Genomic DNA, 20,694 nt, shown 5'->3' on the forward strand with positions numbered 1-20,694 from the left:
GTGTGCTGCAGAATATCCCAAGCATTGCATATTGAGCCTAATTCAGTATGGATCGCAGCAGCAAAACTATTCTCTAATGGGCAAAACCATGTGCACTGCAGGTGGGGCCAGATGTAACATGTGCAGAGAGAGTTAGATTTGGGTGGGGTGTGTTCAAACTGAAATCTAAATTGCAGTGTAGAAATAAAGCAGCCAGTATTTACCCTGCACAGAAACAATATAACCCACCCAAATCTAACTCTCTCTGCACATGTTACATCTGCCCCACCTGCAGTGCACATGGGTTTGCCTATTAGGGAAAGATTTTGCTGCTGCGATCAGGTCTGCGTTAGGCCCATTATTCTCTCTGTGCCGTATATACGTATACATGCGTTAGAGGCGTAATTCACCCAAGTATGAAATAATGTGACCTTATTGAACGGAATGTGTTATTAAAAAGCCCGTAATGAACTATAACGACATATTAAGATGTCACTTAAATGTGAGACCTTTGGGCCTTGTGTGGCGTGCAGAAAATAGCCCCTAACGTGTTAGCACTTATATTTGCATATCGTTTGCATACTGTAATCTTCTGGGTCTCGATATTTAACAAGCGCCTGAGCGCTGCATAGACCTCAATTAGGGCGACTGAATAACCTCTCCGTTCTAGGACCTTTAAATGCCTTCACTACTTACTGAGTCGAGTTTAGAGTATCTGGGTCAAAATGTTTAGAAGAGATCTTTTTAAGTGACATTATGTAACACATCTAAGGAGAGATGTACAAAGCCTTCTTGGAGGAAATGTATCAAAACTCAGAGATAAAGTATCAGCCAATTGGTTCCTAACTGCCACGTTACAGGTTGTGTTTGAAAAATGTCAGGAGCTGATTGGTTGATACTTTATTTCTCTTTGAGTTTTGATACATTTCCTCCAATAAGGGCTGACGGAAGAAACATAAATGCCACTTTTATATCTCTCCACTTTATCACTCTCCAACTAGTGTGCACATGCGCGTCATACACACCTGTGAACCTTAGGATTGCATGGGTGCATTTGCTCCCAAGGACAGGTCGCACGCAGACGCTGCTAGTGAAAATCGCGATACGGCCGCACGTGCGTCCCGTTGAAGAGTAAGCTGATGGAAGCCATATCTGTACATCTTCCGCTTAGACACAAGTGCCTCTAGCGCAGTTTGTTTTATATATGTTTGTGTTCATATCTAAGACACTGTAACATTTAAGTAAATAGGCTTTGGGCCTTATACTGTATGTTAGCTTGATGTTGCTTGTGTGCTTGTTCTGTGAATTGTCCCTTACAAATTAGAATGTAGACAAATGTATATATTGCCTGAGTTTAAATAGTAAATGGATTTGTAAGTGAAAAAAATCCAAATTATTGTGGACCATTGGTGGTCATTCCGAGTTGATCGCTAGCTGCTTTCGTTCGCAGCGCAGCGATTAGGTAAAAAAGCGGCACTTCTGCGCATGCGTATGGGGCGCAGTGCGCACGCGCGACGTACTTTCACAAAAGCCGATGCAGTTTCACACAAGGATTAGCGACGCTTTTCAGTCGCACTGCCGGCCGCAGAGTGATTGACAGGAAGTGGGTGTTTCTGGGAGGTAACTGACCGTTTTCGGGGAGTGTGTGTAAAAACGCAGGCGTGTCGGATAAAATCGCAGGAGTGGCTGGGGAAACGTAGGCGTGGCTGGCCGAACGCAGGGCGTGTTTGTGACGTCAAAACAGGAACTGAACAGTCTGAAGTGATCGCTAGCTAGGAGTAAGTCTCGAGCTGCTCAGAAACTGCACAATCTTTTTTTGTAGCAGCGCTGTGATCCTTTCGGTTGCACTAAACTTCACACGTCAGATGCATACGCACGCCACTCAAGCACACTTATCTTAGTAAATAAAGACACAACAACCGTAATTGGCGTGAAAGGGGTCAGCTTTTTATTTTGACTGAGAGAAAGGCCTATTAATACTAAAACTAAGAATGCAGACTTCCCTCTCTAACGAAGGTGGCGGGGAGAAGAACGGTTAAACATGATAAACCACTTAATAAGGGTAATCCAAAATTATATGACGAAATAGAGCAATAAACATGTGTGTGTGAGGGAGCCTTCTGCCCCAGATGTTCCGGGATCGGCCTCCTGCCTCCATCCCAGACATCGGAAATCCAAAAATCCAAGGCCAGGGGTCGACCTTCTGCCACTACCCCTGCCCACCAACAGTTGTAGGGACGGAGGTACGCTCCGCCCCTACGGGGTAAAAAATATAGCCACCGGCCCCGATATCCACACATGTTTATGATCTATCATATGGGCCCACCAGGTACGGTGGTGCCCATAAATTAATAATAAGACTATAAGATTACCTAAAAGTTCACCCGAACTTACTAACGATAAAATCTTAAGTTAAACTAAAATAACCGTTCAGAAACCGGCCACCAAAAGCCGACACAAACAACCCCAGGGGAGCAACAAAAAAACAACTCTCCAGGGCGGGCGGGTGGGTCACGGAAAAAAACAGGAAAGAGGCAGGCTGTCCTAAGGTCTGAAGACTATATGTATGTCAGACCAGCCCCTATACAGAAACTAGCCAATCACAATCCAGGCAGTTTCCCTTACATTCCTCCCACAAAAACTGTAACCCCTTCCGTGCCAGAGTGATGCATTAAGAGGCGTGCCGCATGCCCAGCCGGCGAGTTTATGCTGTCTCGGCCACATTCATGACCTACGCAGTCTTTCTGCTAAGCTAAGATACACTCCCAGAGGGCGGCGGTTTAGCGTTTGCACGGCTGCTAAAAGCAGCTAGCGAGCGAACAACTCGGAATGAGGGCCATTGTGTTTTTATATAGATTTCTAGCATGTGGTAAGTACAGGGCAAGAATTACTACCGGTATGTTATGGTAAAGGTAGTTGTACAAATGAAAATTCCAACACATTATAACATCTTAATCTGCTCAAATTTAAGGATATTGCATATGATAATCCAGTGCCTTAATGCGCATTATGAGTCTGTGTCCTGAATATAACTGTAAATGGCCTTTGCAGGAGGAAATACTCATTAATATTACAGGAGGAGGTTTGCTATGTGTTATATAATATGCAGATTAGAAGCTGTGTGTCTGTGTTACAGTAGGGCGGTGGCAGGGTGAGAGCTTGGATCATCTGAGAGTACCTCCTGTCTGTACTGTCGGAGGGTGGGGTCGCAGACCTGCATACCGCGCATTTCCGCATGTCCCAGCCTGAGACTGCGGGAACTCATCCAGGTGATAGGTGATGGGTTTTCATTATTAAACAGCACGTTATGAAATACGTTGCCAGTGGGCAGATGACATGAGAGCAATCACAAACGCGTTCCACGTCGGTGACATGTATTCCTAACTAAGAGCAGGAGAGTTTCCAGCCAGATCATATACCCAGGTGCCGATTTCTCAGATACTTATGGAAATATGACTTTATTGTGATCACACGGAACATGTCTGCAATTGAATATGATCAGTTGTCATCGTTATTGATGCTGCTGTTAAACAAGGTCTGTTGTGTAGAGTATTGCAGCCCCCGAGGCATGTATACATACATACGTCCTCAGCCTGGGTACATACAGATTAACCATAAAGACATTTGCATATATTCATTTTATTTTAGTGGAGAATAACTTATATAGGTCTACGGTAGGTACTGAAATAGGAGCTTCTCTAATGGCATCTGTAGCATTGAAAAGGAGTCCCCATACTGTGATGTACTGTACGCCTCCATGTTAGGCCTTCTGCAAATCATCCTGTCATTAGGATTTAGCTGGAAACCTGCCTGATTTCAACTTCCCGGCCTTAATGGGCAGATGTCTATATATTAATGGTAGAAGGACGGCTTATATGAGTGACATCTTTCTATGGTGACGTTGTCTGAGCAGGGCACATCATATACCAAATTAAAGATCTTGGTCCATAGATTTGCAGAAAAAAATGGCGGCGTAATCGGGTGCTTCATTGTGGAGTTATGTGGCAAAACGTCTGCATGCCATTTACAATGCATCACCATTGTGCTCTGGAAAAAGTGACAGTTGGTGAACTCTTCCTGTGCACCTGCCGGGTGACCTGGAACATGTGACCTGCTGGGTGGTCTGGAAACTGTGACAGTAATTTGCAGCTGCTCACTAAGCAGCTGAATTTTTCCAAACTCCACTCCTGATGGGGTGAAAAGTGGTAAAATGTTCCGCCCAGCTAACCTTTGCCCTATTGAAACTGGGTACATCCACTACTACTATTATTATTATCCTTTATTTAAAACATTCTGCAGCTCTATATCTTCAGAACACATAATTCAGGCATATTTGTCTCTGCTCAGTGGAGCTTACAATCTGATTTCCAGAGGTATTTAAAATCTACATACCGAGGACAATTGAATTAGGTGACCTTTAACTTACCAATACTACTTCAGCACCACGCAAGTATCTACCTAGTAAGAATAAACCCCAAGACCACAGCAATGTCATCCACTGTGCCAACCAGCCGGGCAGCATATAGTTACAGTAGGTACACACCTGACCGATAAGAGGAACGATTCACAATTTTATTTTCTGACAGCTAGAATGATCCTATGGGCACCTGATTTCCTGAGTGCACACTGGACAATTATCGTTCCTGTCTGAGCGACACATACTGTGGAGGTGACATTTTTAAATGCACTTTGTCTGGCCGAACATGTAATCGCTGCATTTGTGGCACAATATCAGGGCAGTGAATGCTGCGCAGCCCTCCTGATGACGGGATGAGATCCAGTTGGTCCTATGTAAGACCAGAGTTGTGATTGGCCTGATTATTGCACAGTGTGCGCCTGCTGTAGCTCTGAGTGTCGCTGTCTTATCCGCGCCCATGCAGTTTGCATGAATCAGACACGTCCGCTGTTGCCTGGGAAATGTGGAATGGGGGAAGGAATTGACGGACAGGTGTAGGTCAGGTACTGTAAGGGGGTGTTTGCGTAATTGTGACTCGATGCAGGCCTGCATGGAGATATAGGTGACCTGCAGATAGCAGGGTAAAGGTCACCCGCTTCTGATTGGTTGGTTGCATACACAACGCTGATGTTGATAGGTGTGTTTTGTTATTGTTTGTGCATATACTATGTATGTATCTACGTGCATGTTATAGCACAAGATGGAGAGTTCTAGCTGTGTATTAGATATTGTGAGTGTTATTGAGGTGTAATAACACATGCACCAGGCCGCACCCTTTCGGGACATACTGCAGTGTACAGATGTGTCCACATACACTTATACTAAAATGGCATCAAATAGCGACTAAGCTCGCCATGCATGCGGGTCACAAAGTTTCTACCAAATTTGCACGTTATTTACATCACTTACGTCTGTAGTGCAATGCACGCTCACCCTGGGCACTGGCGCTGACATTGCATGGGTAAAAAGGCAGAAATTTGATGGCAGATAATAACCATTTGGCTCATCCAGAAAGAGTGCCCCCTACCCAGTCACAGTGCCTCCTCGCCAGTCACAGCACCCCTTCCAATCAGATTGCACTCTCTGGTCACAGTCCCTCTTTCACAGACACCATGCCATCTCTGGTTACAGTGCCACCTCCCCTGTCACCGTGCCCCCTCTGGTCACAGTGCCACCTTCCCAGTCACAGCACCCCCGCTGGTCACTGTGCCACTCATCAGTCACAGCACCCCTCCGGTCACAGTCGCCCCTCCCCAGTAACCGTGCCCCCTCTGGTCACAGTGCCCCCTCTGGCCACAGTCCAACCTCCCCAGTCACCGTGCCTCCTCTGGTCACAGTGCCACCTCCCCAGTCACCGTGCCTCCTCTGGTCACAGTGCCACCTCCCCAGTCACCGTGCCTCCTCTGGTCACAGTGCCACCTCCCCAGTCACCGTGCTTCCTCTGGTCACAGTGCCACCTCCCCAGTCACCGTGCTTCCTCTGGTCACAGTACCACCTCCCCAGTCACCGTGCTTCCTCTGGTCACAGTACCACCTCCCCAGTCACCGTGCCCCCTCTGGTTACAGTGCCCCCTCAGTCACTGTGTACCCTCTGGTTACAGTGCCACCCCATCCAGTCACCGTGCCCCCACTGGTTACAGTACCCCTCCCCAGTCACCGTGCCCCCTCCATAGGCAGAATATCTTGGCTGGCTGAACAATAGCTGTGATCTTCTCTCCCCCTCCTTACTATGATCTCTACTTTCCTCTGGAGTTTTCCCATCCTGTGTTGTTTTAATATAATGCATTCTTTTGTTGGCAGTGGGAATATGGCTTTTGGGATCCCTGGGGGGGGGGGGGGGGGTGAAGTGATTCATTACTGAAATATCCGCTCATAACACTGAGTTTAGGACTTTTTCTTGACAGATTCTGAGATTTTGGGGGATAATATTTCTAACGTTCTGTATTGGGACACTGGTACGCACCGATTATATCAGTAATGCAGGTATCAGCGATATAGCCTACGTTACACAGATGATAAATAGGCACAAGAGCTAAATCATTCACAAAGTGCGCGATTTTACAGTAGGTGCCGATAGATTCTAGATGAGGAACGCTTTTCATAGTCGGGGAGTTACTCATCCGTCCAAACTCTTTCCATACGGAAATGAACCGCGCTCCTCTGCGCTTCTCCCAGTTACACTAGTTTGATTTTTGGATCCAACGATGGAAGTTGCTTGGAAAAGGCCTTTAGGTTCTGACATCACAGCGTCACATAATTCAGAGTGATTTTTTTTCTTCTTATGTAACAATTTGATAAATTGCGCGATGAGCCTGGTAAACGATGCGGGAGGGTTCTTGTGTTCTGAGTGATACACGCGGATAAGTTGTGCAACACTTTTGTAAACTGTAACATTTGTGCAAAAATTGAAGTAAGATTTTCATAGTTTGCGCTTAAGAAAATGTGAGTAATAAATATGGCAGAGAAACCCTGATTTCCGGCAATGACCAGTCCTGGGGCCTATTAGCTTCCCAGCCATAGAGAGAAGACCGGACTCTTGTACCTTAGCTTATAACTATTCTCATGAATGTCCCCGAGGGGCAAGAATCTGTCTCTTCTGTCATTTGTTAGTGTAATGAACGTTACTATATTCACCCTGGGCAAAGCTAACAGATTTCAGCAGCTGTATACTTGACTGCTGAGAATGTGCCCCGGGGCGGAGGAAGATGAGGGAACCAGAGTGACAGCAGAAGTAAGGGCTCGGCCATTGGAACCGCAGCTGTGTACGCAGTGCTCGCAAAGTGTCAGATTGTCCCTCTCTTCCGCAGGCTTTAGCCAAATGCCTCAGACAATGGGCCTCATTAAGACCTGATCGCACGCTAGGTTTTTACGCTGCGCTGCGATCAGGTCAGAACTGCTTATGCGTATGCAGCGCAATGCGCAGGCGTGTCGCACGGATACAAAGCGAATCATTGCTGAGCGATGGATTTAACGAAGATTCCATTCGCACAGCCGATCGCAAGAAGATTGACAGGAAGAAGGCGTTTGTGGGTGGCAACTGTCCGTTTTCTGGGAGTGGTAGGAAAAACGCAGGCGTGTCCAAGCGTTTGCAAGGCGGGTGTCTGACGTCAATTCCGGACCCCAACAGGCTGAAATGATCGCAGTGGCTGAGTAAGTTCTGGGCTACTCAGAAACTGCACAATACTTTTTTTGTACCGCTCAGCTGCACATGCGATCGCACACTTGCATAGCTAAAATACACTCCCCTATAGGCGGCGACTATCTGATCGCAGTGCGGCAAAAAATAGCTAGGGAGTGATCAGGTCTGAATATCCCCCCAATGGTCAGAGAACAGACCGGCCGATCACTTTTTGTTTTATACTTGTGAGCTAATATTGACACTTTAATTGCTAACATTCCATTTTTAGGCACCGGGAACCTTACGTCATTCTCTCTTAATTGCATATGGTTCAGGGTGAACTTTTTAACTTTGCTATAATCTGTTCCTTTATTATCTCATTTACTCCTGAAGAAAGACAGGAAAATAAATCTGCACAGGATTAAACCGCGAGAGTGAAACCCATTTCTTCCTTCCCCGTCGTTCAGCGCCCAGCGCCACAATTTCCTTACACCTTACCGGTAACATTTAATGCTCCTCCTGCACCAGTGTCTGCTCCTCCAGTCACGGCTCCACACCCTGGCAGAATTATTTAGCACTTGGTAAAGGGTGGCTTTTGGGGTGGATTGATCCACTGCAGATTGTGTGTTCTGTAAGTGGTGGATTTCTGTATATTGCTGCACTGCTGTCATTATAAGCTGTGGGCGTCCGTCTGATGGCTCAGCTTGCAGAAAGTTGTTGACGCTAGGTGCTTTGCCGACACTCCGGCACTGTCTGGGAAATCTCAGGTTTTGAAGATTGCTCCTGGACTCTGATGTGGGCTGGTGATTAATGACTTGGTATTATGGCCCTCATTCCGAGTTGTTCGCTCGCAAGCTGCTTTTAGCAGCATTGCACACGCTAAGCCGCCGCCTACTGGGAGTGAATCTTAGCTTAGCAAAATTGCGAACGAAAGATTCGCAATATTGCGAAAAGACTTCTCTGTGCAGTTTCTGAGTAGCTCGAGACTTACTCTGCCAGTGCGATCTGTTCAGTGCTTGTCGTTCCTGGTTTGACGTCACAAACACACCCAGCGTTCGCCCAGACACTCCTCCGTTTCTCCAGCCACTCCCGCGTTTTTCCCAGAAACGGTAGCGTTTTTTCACACACACCCATAAAACGGCCAGTTTCCGCCCAGAAACACCCACTTCCTGTCAATCACACTCCGATCTCCAGAACGAAGAAAAAACCTCGTAATGCCGTGAGTAAAATACCAAACTTCTTAGCAAATTTACTTGGCGCAGTCGCAGTGCGAACATTGCGCATGCGCAATTAGCGGAAAATCGCTGCGATGCGAAGAAAATTACCGAGCGAACAACTCGGAATGACCACCTATGTGAATCTAGTCATTGCGGTTACATCCCTGACACTTATCACGTCATCACGCAACTAAACATTTTTTTGACAGCAGATAAGAACCACTTGGCCCATCTAGTCCCACGTGCTCCTTGTACCTCTCCTTCAGGTCCCAAAGGCAAGCTAGAATGTAAGTAAAGTCTGGAAGTAATACCTAGTGCTCAGTTGGATGTCTGCTATAAATGTTTGTTTTATTGGCTTAACCCTGAGCATTTTACAGTTACCCACACATGTAGCTAGCTGGTGAAAATACTCTGCACTGCTGTTAGCATTCTGATGTTCTAACTGGATACAGACTATCTTTCCGTGCCTTCTTGTTGCTGTGTTGGTGAGTAATGATGATACTGTAGGTGCTCTTCCTCCACTCATAAGCATACTGAAATGCTCCTCTCGTACCTCCTTCATCCGTTGTATCCATAACCCGTGGGGTGGCGGCTTTACAGACATTCGGCTGTTCAGGTAACCCGACCTAGGAAGAGAGTTCCACAATGCAACATTTTACCTGCAAAATGGTAATCCAAGAAGCCTTCTCATATCCATGACACTGGTCCATGGAGATTTATTGGAAACAGGAGCTACACCGTGTTCCGTGTCTGGATTTTCCGTCCACTGACACCCGTTCAATCTGGCAATTGCAAGCCCTCCTTTTGACAAATGTCCTTTGTGTTAGTGTTACAGGAGACACCGTGATAGATGCGTCTGCGTTCCCCCGGCAGTGCGCTGGAGTTATAGAGGCTGGAAAAGGGTCGCCCATTCTTCCCTGTGTGTACAGCCCCTGTCCATACCGTGCCCTGATCCAGGGCAAAATTATTCTCTCTCTTTTTGTGGAACAGATATTTTACTGCAGCGCTAAAACCTGTTTCTGTCCCCAAACGGAATTTCTGCTCTGGCCATGAAAAACGCGTGTGTCCGCCATGCAGATGGCAATCATCTTGAAAGCGCTTTCTCTGAATGGGCGCAGGAGAGCCGGCAATATTGAAGATGGCTCACAGACTGCGGTGTAAACTGTTCCATCTGGGGCCTTGATTTAGTAGTTGTTTCAGGCCTTGCATGCAGTCATTAGAAAGTAAGGAACTTCCTGTACTGCGTCAGCTGCCAATGTACCTCTGGCTTGTCAAACGTGATGAATATGGGGGGGAATGGAAATTATAATATCTGTCTGATTTTTTTAATTGAAAAAACCTTTGCTGCCGTTTGTTATTTTGCAATGGAAATGCAGAGTGGTGACATTCTGCAGATAATCTGGTTAATCTCTGCGCGGCTTCTGGACCTACTCCCGGATCACGTTCACAGGGGGCTGACGGAGATCTACCGTCTGGCGGGGAAGGACAGGATCGCGTTGGACGCCCTCTTTGGTGGGGTCGCACTGTCTTGTGGGGAAGCCCCCGGTTGTCTGCTGTTGGCGGTTTAGATGCTCCATTGATTCAATCTGTGACCAGGCAGATACAGAGAAGACCCACCACATGCCCCGATGTGACAGGGACACGTCTGTACCTGAAATTTACCCCTTGTTGTCCTTTAGCGCAATGTGGAATGAATCGATGATTTGGATAGGATTAATAATAATTATGCAATAGTTCTTTAAACAGCAAGACTGGAAATATTGAAATAATTACCTCAGTTGTTATTCCATTCCATTGAAACCAGTCCCATGTATTGTATTACTTATGTGGTGAACAAGCCGTGTCCTCATCAGGCCTCACGGACTCATACTGCTAAGCCAAATATTATTATTATTACATTTTATTTATAAGGCGCCACAAGTGTTTCGCAGCGCCGTACAAAGGACAGTACAGGGAGACAAAACTTACATTACAGTAAATAAATAACAGAAATAGAGTACAGGTAACAAGGAGCACCACAATTCTCATACATAATACAGCTAAGATGTAAGTAGCGAGGGAGTAATCATTGTACTACTAGGGTCTGGCGGCCATAGATAGAGATGAGCCTTTACCAGCAGGAGAGAAAGCGGTAAAGATGGTCGCTGAGTAGGGGAGAGCTGCGAGTGAAATGTGAGGAGAAGAGGGCTTAGATAACAAGAGGAAACAGGGCCCTGCTCTGAAGAGCTAACAATCTAGTGGGGAGGGGCAACAGACAGATGACTTGAGGTGCAATCAAGCGGGAGGTAATCTGATGGCAAGATGTAAGCAAAGCAGAGATGGTCAAGGCATGAGGCAGGGGGATGGAGGAGCCATGAGGAATAATGGCAAGGTTCTTAAAGTGCACGGCTCACCCTCACAGAGGCGGCAGCCATGTTTGTGGGCAGAACCAATACACAGTGCCTCATAATTCATGGACGTCATTGGCAACTAGTGAAATTGTCTGAATATTGGTTGCGCCCACAAAATGGCTGCCTCCCCTCATACTGGCCTTCCGTTACCAGAATGACCCCCAGATTTCACGGCGCTCTCCCCAACTCCAGAGAGACTAGGGCAACCTCCTGAAAATGGGCAGGGGCTTGATGAAACAACAATTCACTGTAGGTGATGTCATCATGACCTCCCCCACTGCATGATGACACGCATTGCACAGCAGGGGGCGTGGTCACGGGGATGTGAATACCAAGGGGGGGGAGGGCTGAAGGAAAAGTGTATTTGCCCCATGGCCCTAACCGCCGTTATTTGTTGCAGGAGGGTCAGTAAAGTAGACAAATACGACCCTGCTGTAACAGCCAGGACTCCCTGTCACCGACATCCTCCCCAGCCGCTTATTCCTGGCACCCGTCCTCCCTCCAAGGATAGCAGATCAAAGCTTTATATTTAGGGCCGAACAAGAGCGAGTCACAGTTATATCAGGGATCTCGCCGTACAGTTATCAGCTTCCAGAACTTTGTGTGAAAGTTAGAATTTCCGTGATGGGTCTAAGCTGGAGCGTCGGGATGTGCATCCATTCCGTGTTTTTTAGTGAGAATATTCTTGTGCATTGACGCAGGTACGGTACGGTGTGATACTTATGCATCTAAGTCCTGCGTTCTGCAGCTAGCGACCAATACGCCAATTTAAAAGGAATTAAGATTGTTGTTTTTTAATAGGTTTCTGCATGCAAAGTTCCCGTATGGAACGTAGAACCTAGAAGAGCATCATTGTTGTTGGCGGTAACCCATTCATGAAAAAGAGAAAAGTTTTCCCCCAGCACACCAAGACGTATCAGCAATAAGACTTGAGCACTACATGATAATAGAAAATTCAGGGATCTTAGTTGCATATGGTTTGCATAGATATGGTAAAGCCACCAGACTTTGGCAAGGTTTCTCTGATACTGGTGGTCCCTAACTTTACATGATAATAGCACCCACTTTGGGTCATACAATTGCTTATTGTTCTGCTACATAATTATAGCACATACAAAAATATATCAAAATTAAGAGCCAACTCACCTGCAGTCACCCCTAGAGCCTTCAAATGGCACTACAAGAACCAGCGTGCCCTCCAAATCCTGGTCCCATCTATGCCGCTCAGAACAGCAATATAAAATGGTAGCTGCTCAATCAATTTAGTTCTCAGGTGCATGAAAAGGAGGGGTTCGTCTAAGCAAGAAAAAGAGAAATGTTTTCCCCCAGCACACCAAAAGGTATCAGCAATAAGACTGGAATAGAGCATGATAATAGAATATTCAGAGATCTTAGTTGCATATATTTGCAAAGATGTGCTTAAGCCGCTGTCCCTTGGGAAGGCTTCTCTGATACTGGTGGTCCCCAACCCTGCATGATAATAGCACCCACTCTGGGTCATACAGACTATTGTTATGTTACATGATGATAGTATCCCATTTATGTATAGTGCTAATATTCATTTAACAATGAAAGACTTTAATAAGGAAATAGATTTTATTCACTGGCAATACACGGAAATACTGTGTGTGTGTGTGTGTGTGTGTGTGTGTGTGTGTGTGTGTGTGTGTATATATATATATATGTACTGTAAATGCTTGTGTGGCATGGCTACTATTGAGTAAGAGACAGCAATTATCAATGGATGTTTCCTTCGCTGGGGTTTGGCTGCCGGCCGCTGGGGCACCCTACACGCCTGGATGTGTCCAGTGAGCCCGCGTCCATAAAAGCTCAGTGTAAGGTGGTTTGTGGGAGATAAGAGGACACCACAGAATGCAGAATAACCTGGAGTAATATTGAATGTGACGTTCCGTTATTTTAGAGATAATTAAGAGAGATGTTGTTGCTTTAATGCACGGTGTTTGGTGATGGATGCGGTAATCTGCGCCATTGTTCCGCATGGTGGATTGTAACAAATTGAGGAAGTCACAGAAAGCTTTTTAGTGCCAGAGATGTATTAATCTGCTGTTCCCTCGCTGACATCTCCCTGTGTTATGTATGTCTGCATTACGCTCTCCATCTCCGGCAGTCAGACAGCGGCGCAGGATGGGAGCATCAATCTCAGAGGCCGCAGCAGTTCCCAGGGTGCTCGGCCGCCAGCAGCTGAAAGTCCTGGCTGGCTCGCGTTAGCCTGCACCCATACACAGGGGGGGCCCCATACACAACGGGGGCACTAAGCACTGCCATTACCCATATCACTATAGCCACATAACCGAGGCACCAAGTGTGGCAATGTATTATGTAAAAGCCACTGCGCTGTACTGTAATATGTACAGGCCACTGCGCTATAATGTAATACGTACATGCCCCTGCACTATACTGTAATATGTACAGACCACTGCGCTATACTGTAATACGTACAGACCACTGCGCTATACTGTAATACGTACGTGCCCCTGCGCTATACTGTAATATGTACAGACCACTGCACTATACTGTAATACGTACAGACCACTGCACTATACTGTAATATGTACAGACCACTGCGCTATACTGTAATACGTACATGCCCCTGCACTATACTGTAATATGTACAGACCACTGCACTATACTGTAATATGTACAGACCACTGCGCTATACTGTAATACGTACATGCCCCTGCACTATACTGTAATATGTACAGACCACTGCGCTATACTGTAATACGTACAGACCACTGCACTATACTGTAATATGTACAGACCACTGCGCTATACTGTAATACGTACATGCCCCTGCACTATACTGTAAAATGTACAGACCACTGCACTATACTGTAATATGTACATGCCCCGCCCCTGCACTATACTGTAATACGTACATGCCCCTGCACTATACTGTAATATGTACAGACCACTGCGCTATACTGTAATATGTACAGACCACTGCGCTATACTGTAATACGTACATGCCCCTGCGCTATACTGTAATACGTACATGCCCCTGCACTATACTGTAATATGTACAGACCACTGCGCTATACTGTAATATGTACAGACCACTGCGCTATACTGTAATATGTACATGCCCCTGCACTATACTGTAATATGTACAGACCACTGCGCTATACTGTAATATGTACAGACCACTGCGCTATACTGTAATATGTACATGCCCCTGCACTATACTGTAGTATGTACAGACCACTGCACCATACTGTAATATGTACAGACCACTGCGCTATACTGTAGTACGTACAGACCACTGTACTATATACTGTAATACGTACATGCCCCTGCACTATACTATAATATGCACAGGCCACTGCGCTATACTGTAGTATGTACAGACCACTGCGCTATACTGTAATATGTACAGACCACTGCGCTATACTGTAATATGTACAGACCACTGCGCTATACTGTAGTATGTACAGACCCCTGCTCTATACTGTAATATGTACAGACTGCTGCACTGCAATATGTACAGCCCACTACACTATACTGTAATATGTACAGACCACTGCGCTATACTGTAGTATGTACAGACCCCTGCTCTATACTGTAATATGTACAGACTGCTGCACTGCAATATGTACAGCCCACTACACTATACTGTAATATGTACAGACCACTGCGCTATACTGTAGTATGTACAGACCACTGCACTATACTGTAATATGTACAGACCACTGCGCTATACTGTAATATGTACAGACCACTGCGCTATACTGTAGTATGTACAGACCACTGCACTATACTGTAATATGTACAGACCACTGCGCTATACTGTAATATGTACAGACCACTGCGCTATACTGTAATATGCACAGACTGCTGCACTGCAATATGTACAGCCCACTACACTATACTGTAATATGTACAGACCACTGCACTGTACTGTAATATGTACAGACCACTGTACTGTAATGTGTACAGACCACTGCGCTATACTGTAATATGTACAGACCACTGCACTATACTGTAATATGTACAGACCACTGCGCTATACTGTAATATGTACAGACCACTGCACTATACTGTAATATGTACAGACCACTGCTCTATACTGTAATATGTACAGACTGCTGCACTATACTGTTATATTATGTACAGACCACTACGTTGTACTATAATATGTACAGATCACTGCACTATACTGTAATACGTACATGTCACTGCACTATACTGTAATATGTACAGACCACTGCTCTATACTGTAATATGTACAGACCACTGTGCTATACTGTAATATGTACAGACTGCTGCACTGCAATATGTACAGCCCACTACACTATACTGTAATATGTACAGACCACTGCACTGTACTGTAATATGTACAGACCACTGTACTGTAATGTGTACAGACCACTGTGCTATACTGTAATATGTACAGACCACTGCACTATACTGTAATATGTACAGACCACTGCTCTATACTGTAATATGTACAGACTGCTGCACTATACTGTTATATGTACAGACCACTACGTTGTACTATAATATGTACAGATCACTGCACTATACTGTAATACGTACATGTCACTGCACTATACTGTAATATGTACAGACCACTGCACTGTACTGTAATATGTACAGACCACTGTACTGTAATGTGTACAGACCACTGTGCTATACTGTAATATGTACAGACCACTGCACTATACTGTAATATGTACAGACCACTGCTCTATACTGTAATATGTACAGACTGCTGCACTATACTGTTATATGTACAGACCACTACGTTGTACTATAATATGTACAGATCACTGCAGTATACTGTAATATGTACAGACCACTGCACGTGCACTGTACTGTAATATGTATCTCACATCTATTTGTCATAATTTATTACTTTACTGTGTTATAAAACCTGTGTGTTTTCATTGTCTTGTTCCTGTTCAATATTGGTATAAGGTCTGAGATGTTTCTGCAGTGGTAAATTGCTTCTGTGTAGTTGGAGGCATTTATTATTTACTATGGGACAGACGTCTGGTGTTTCTCAGCTTTCCCAGCCCCTGAATGTATAACGGCTGTCACTCGGGGGTCCTGTCCCTCTGCCACTATGGAGGACACTGACGTCCCCTCGGTGCTGATATCTGTCTGCCGGCTGTACGGAAGCTGTCATACATTCAGCAGACAGGGCCGCACACGTGGGATATACATAGAATGGGACGCGAGGCACTGAAACAGGGACATGTTACATAACCCTTGTGCCTCTTCCTTTCATCTCCGTCCTTTATGAGGCCAGAAAGAGGAGTAGCAGCAGCAGGCGGCCATACCGTAACCCTAAATCCACCTCTAAGGAGGCGCTAGTCTTGTTTTGTTAGCAGGAAATTGGCGCCAGAGCTCTGCCCGGGAGAGCCCAATATATCCCTCCTATAGAGTATGTCACATATCATTTCTACGCTGTGGCACGCAGGGTGTGGTGCTGTGTTATTATCATCATCCCTTATATATATATATATATATACATCTATCTAATAACCATCCTCTTTGTCATCCTCTCCTGACAGGTCAACCAGCAGATGTTTTGAAGGTATTAGATTTTCACAATTTACCTGACGGAGTAAAAAAAACGACAGGGTTCTGTGCGCTGAGAAAATCATCAAAGGGACCAGACGTAGCGTACAGGGTGACCAAGCACGCGCAGCTCAGCGCGCCGACCAAGCAGCTGTTCCCAGGTAAGATGACGCTATCAGGCCGATGACCCAGTTCATGTATCATCCTATAACACCCACCTCCAGCCACATATTCTATACGGAGGACTCAATCATTCATTTATTACCAGTTATTTATATATAGCGCACACATATGCCGCAGCACTTTCAGCCAATCACATCAGTCCCTGCCCCAGTGGAGCTTACAATCTATATCCCCTACCACATGTACATGCACACACATATACACATGGGAGCCAATCAACCTACCAGTATTGGTGAGTGAGAGGAAACAAGTGCACCCAGAGGAAGCCCACACAAGCATGGGGAGAATATACAAACTCCACACAGAGCCATGGTTGGAAATGAACGCGGGACAATGCTAACCGATATGCCAACTCTGCTGCCCACATATACATAATATTACACCAATGGTGTTGTCCTATTAAATAATGCTCTGTTGGGTCTCTCCCTCTGTCCCTCTCTCTCCTCCCTCCCCCCCTCTCCTCTCTTCTCCCACCCTCCTCTCTGTCTCTTCCCACCTCTCTTTTCTCTCCTCTCCCTCTCTCCTCTATCTCTCTTCTCTCCTTTTTCCCCTTCTCTCTCTACTCCCTCCCCTCTCTCCCCCCCCTCACTCTCTCCTCCTCTCTTCCCCTCTCCTCCCTTCACTCTCTCCTCTATCTCTCGCCCCTTCTCCCCCTCTCCTTCTCTTTCTCTCTCTCTGCTCACCTCTCTCTCTCCTCCCTCTCCTCTCTCCCCCCTCCTCTCTCTCTCTCTCCCCCTCTCCTCCCTTTCCTCTTTCTCTCCCCCTCCTCTCTCCCCCCTTCTCTCTATCTCCTCCCCTCCCCCTCCTATCTCTCTCTCCTCCCTCTTCTCTATCCTCTCTCCTCTCTCTCTCCCCCTCTCCTGCCTTTCCTCTTTCTCCCACCCCTCTCTCTTCTCTCCTCTTTCTCTCCCCCCTCCTCTCTCCTCCCTCCCCCCTCCTCTCTCTCTCCTCTATCCTCCCTCCTCTCTCTCTCACTTTCCTCTTTCTCTGCCCCCTCCTCTCTCTCTCCTCCCTCTCCTCTCCCCCCTCTTCTCTCTCTCTCTCTCCCCCTCTCCTCTCTTTCCTCTTTCTCTCCCCCTCCTCTCTCTCCCCCCTTCTCTCTATCTCCTCCCTCCCCCCTCCTATCTCTCTCTCCTCCCTCTTCTCTATCCTCTCTCCTCTCTCTCTCCCCCTCTCCTGCCTTTCATCTTTCTCCCACCCCTCTCTCTTCTCTCCTCTTTCTCTCCCCCCTCCTCTCTCCTCCCTCCCCCCTCCTCTCTCTCTCTCCTCTATCCTCCCTCCTCTCTCTCTCCCTTTCCTCTTTCTCTGCCCCCTCCTCTCTCTCTCTCCTCCCTCTCCTCTATCCTCCCTCCTCTCTCCCCCTCTCCTGCCTTTCCTCTCTTTCTCCCCCCCCTCTCCTCTCCTCTTTCTCTCTCTCCCCCCTCCCTCCCCCCCTATCTCTCTCTCTTCCCTCTCCTCTCTCTCCCCCTCTCCTCCCTTTTTCTCCCCCTTCTCTCTTTCTCCTCCCTCCCCCCTCCTATCTCTCTCTCCTCCCTCTCCTCTCTCCTCTCTCTCTCCCCCTCTCCTGTATTTCCTCTCTCCCCCCCTCTCTCTCCTCTATTTCTCTCCCCTTCTCCCCCCCCTCTCTCCCTTTTATCCCACAATTGCCACCTGTGCAATACCTAATGGTGACTGCGCTGATATCCGGATGTGTCAGACCGCTGCCTGTGCTGCGAGACAGGTTTCTCTCATTGGACTCTATTATCCGGAGATATGTAAGAAGAGTATCGGCAAGATAGCTTTACAAGATCGTTTTTTTTCTTTTTCAATCTAGTTATAATTTATTTTCTAATGCAAACACTGGCCTCCCATTTAGCTCCGTCGGCGCCGGCTTCCTGCGAGTGCTAAATTGAACGACAGGCGGATGTAACCTTCAGCTGAACTTTGTTCCGAGAAAATACTTTTCTGCCGCTAATAGGGTGAATGCTTGGCGGCCCATTCATACTGCGAGGCGTTCCCAATAGTTCATTTAAATGATAATGCAGCGGTCCCGTGTCATCCTGATAATGAGAACCGAGGTTTGTTCTTTGGGAGCTGAACATAGAACCCAATTATATAATTTGCTGCGAAAAAAAACCTTGAAGCTATAAAATAACAGCGGCACCTCTGATTGCTGGACCTAATCCTGTGGCCACAGTATATACCAGCGACTGTACAGCCCATATACTGCTCACTGCTAAATCAGACACTTTTCCTGCTGACATATTGCATGTGTTCATGGGGGTGGGGGGGATGGAGGATCAGGTGGAGTGAATTTAGGACCATTGTCTGGAATGTACGGAGTGTGGTATGTGGTATTGTCACAGCAGGTGATAATACTACAACATTTCTCACCCTCTCCACGATGGGAAGAGGGGCAGGTGCGGTGATCCCCAGCTTCCCCCCCTGTGACGTCAGTCCTTCATTATAGGGTGCAGACTATATATAGGGTGCAGGGGGGAAGAGAGGCTGTAATGACAGTGATTTACCGTCCACAGAACCACAGGGCGGTGTATAGTACTGTGATCAGTAATTATCTGCTAAGGGCTATTCAGGAATTACATAATCCTCTGAAGATGCGTCCTCCGGGTCACGTGCTGCAGATAGCTATGTCAGCGTTAGGAAATCCCAGTGGAGATCTAGAAATATAAAGGCTATTAAATAACATTGCTCGAAGCTGAATTATCTGGGTTGCGCAAGCTGGACAACGAGAGAAAATGTCTGATAGTTTCATTGAATACAGTATGAGGATTATTCACATATGGAGCGGCTGTCACTTCCTTGGAAGCAGCGGTGATAGCGTTGTACGGTGATGCAGCGTCTATTACACGCAGATGCCTCCTGCTGCAGTACTGATCCCACCTCCGTTCTATGACGCAGCATCAGATCATTCAGTCACCGTATAAAAGTTTCCCAGAGTCATTGCTGATCACTGAATAAATCATGAAAGCACTTATTATGATGCCATGAACGTCATCTGCATTTATAAGGGAAGAAGCCAAGTAGTTCAGCAGAAGACACCTGGAAGAGATGACCTTCGCTGCAGGATCATCTCAAGAAGATAAAGAGCTTGTGGGGACAGCCACATCTGCAGACTCTTCTGTTTGAGTTTGTGGCGCCCTGCGTTCTACCCCCCTAGAAGACGGTGCTGAATGGGAGTCCTGTATGTGGCACTTATACAGCTGTGACGCCCCCACGTGAGCGGGAAACCGCATTTCTCATTTAGCGCAATGTGGAGTGTCTCACTATGGAGTGTTTATCTTCAGCACATGGGGATCTGAAACGCCACAACCCTTACATAGCCATCCTGACACTCACTGGCAAAGTAGATTAAGAAGATCTGGAAAACATGCACTGTTTGGGCCGTGGGTTTTGGAAAAGCACATTTGACCACCATTGAATGGAAGTCCTGTATAGTAATGGAAAAAGCTGACAGTAGAGAGAGTTCTTGATAGATCAATCGTATGTTTATCCCCTTTATATAGTAATCACACGTACAGCAGCTGAAGAGGAATAGGAATGATTCAGTCATCACCTACGCGTTTCGCATTCTCGGAGACCCTTCATTGTGACCTATTGATCTAACCTTTCCTATTCCACTGGTGTAAATGCGAAATCTGTATTAACCAAAGGGATTACCTATACACTTGATCTATCAAGTGCTCTCAATTACTGAATACAGTATACTTCCATTGATTGCAGTGCTCTGCGTGATGGCACATCGAAGGCTAAATCCACCAATCAGAGGTGCGACTGATGGATCCTAACTTTACACAGGCTCCCCTCTGGC

At 46.4% G+C, this 20,694-nt stretch overlaps 1 protein-coding gene across 1 annotated transcript in view; it reads left to right on the plus strand.

Annotated features, from left to right (window-relative positions):
* Nucleotides 1–20,694, plus strand: part of LOC135040512 (collagen alpha-1(V) chain-like) — a gene marked incomplete at its 3' end in the record, with an annotated part of 144,724 nt that overhangs the window by 24,320 nt on the left and 99,710 nt on the right. The window contains exon 2 of the mRNA XM_063954825.1: nucleotides 16,697–16,864. Within this exon, the coding sequence (XP_063810895.1) occupies nucleotides 16,697–16,864 (168 nt within the window). The remainder of the gene's footprint in view (nucleotides 1–16,696; nucleotides 16,865–20,694) is intronic.

This window comes from Pseudophryne corroboree, unplaced genomic scaffold (assembly GCF_028390025.1).
Source record: "Pseudophryne corroboree isolate aPseCor3 unplaced genomic scaffold, aPseCor3.hap2 scaffold_742, whole genome shotgun sequence".
NCBI lineage: Eukaryota > Metazoa > Chordata > Amphibia > Anura > Myobatrachidae > Pseudophryne > Pseudophryne corroboree.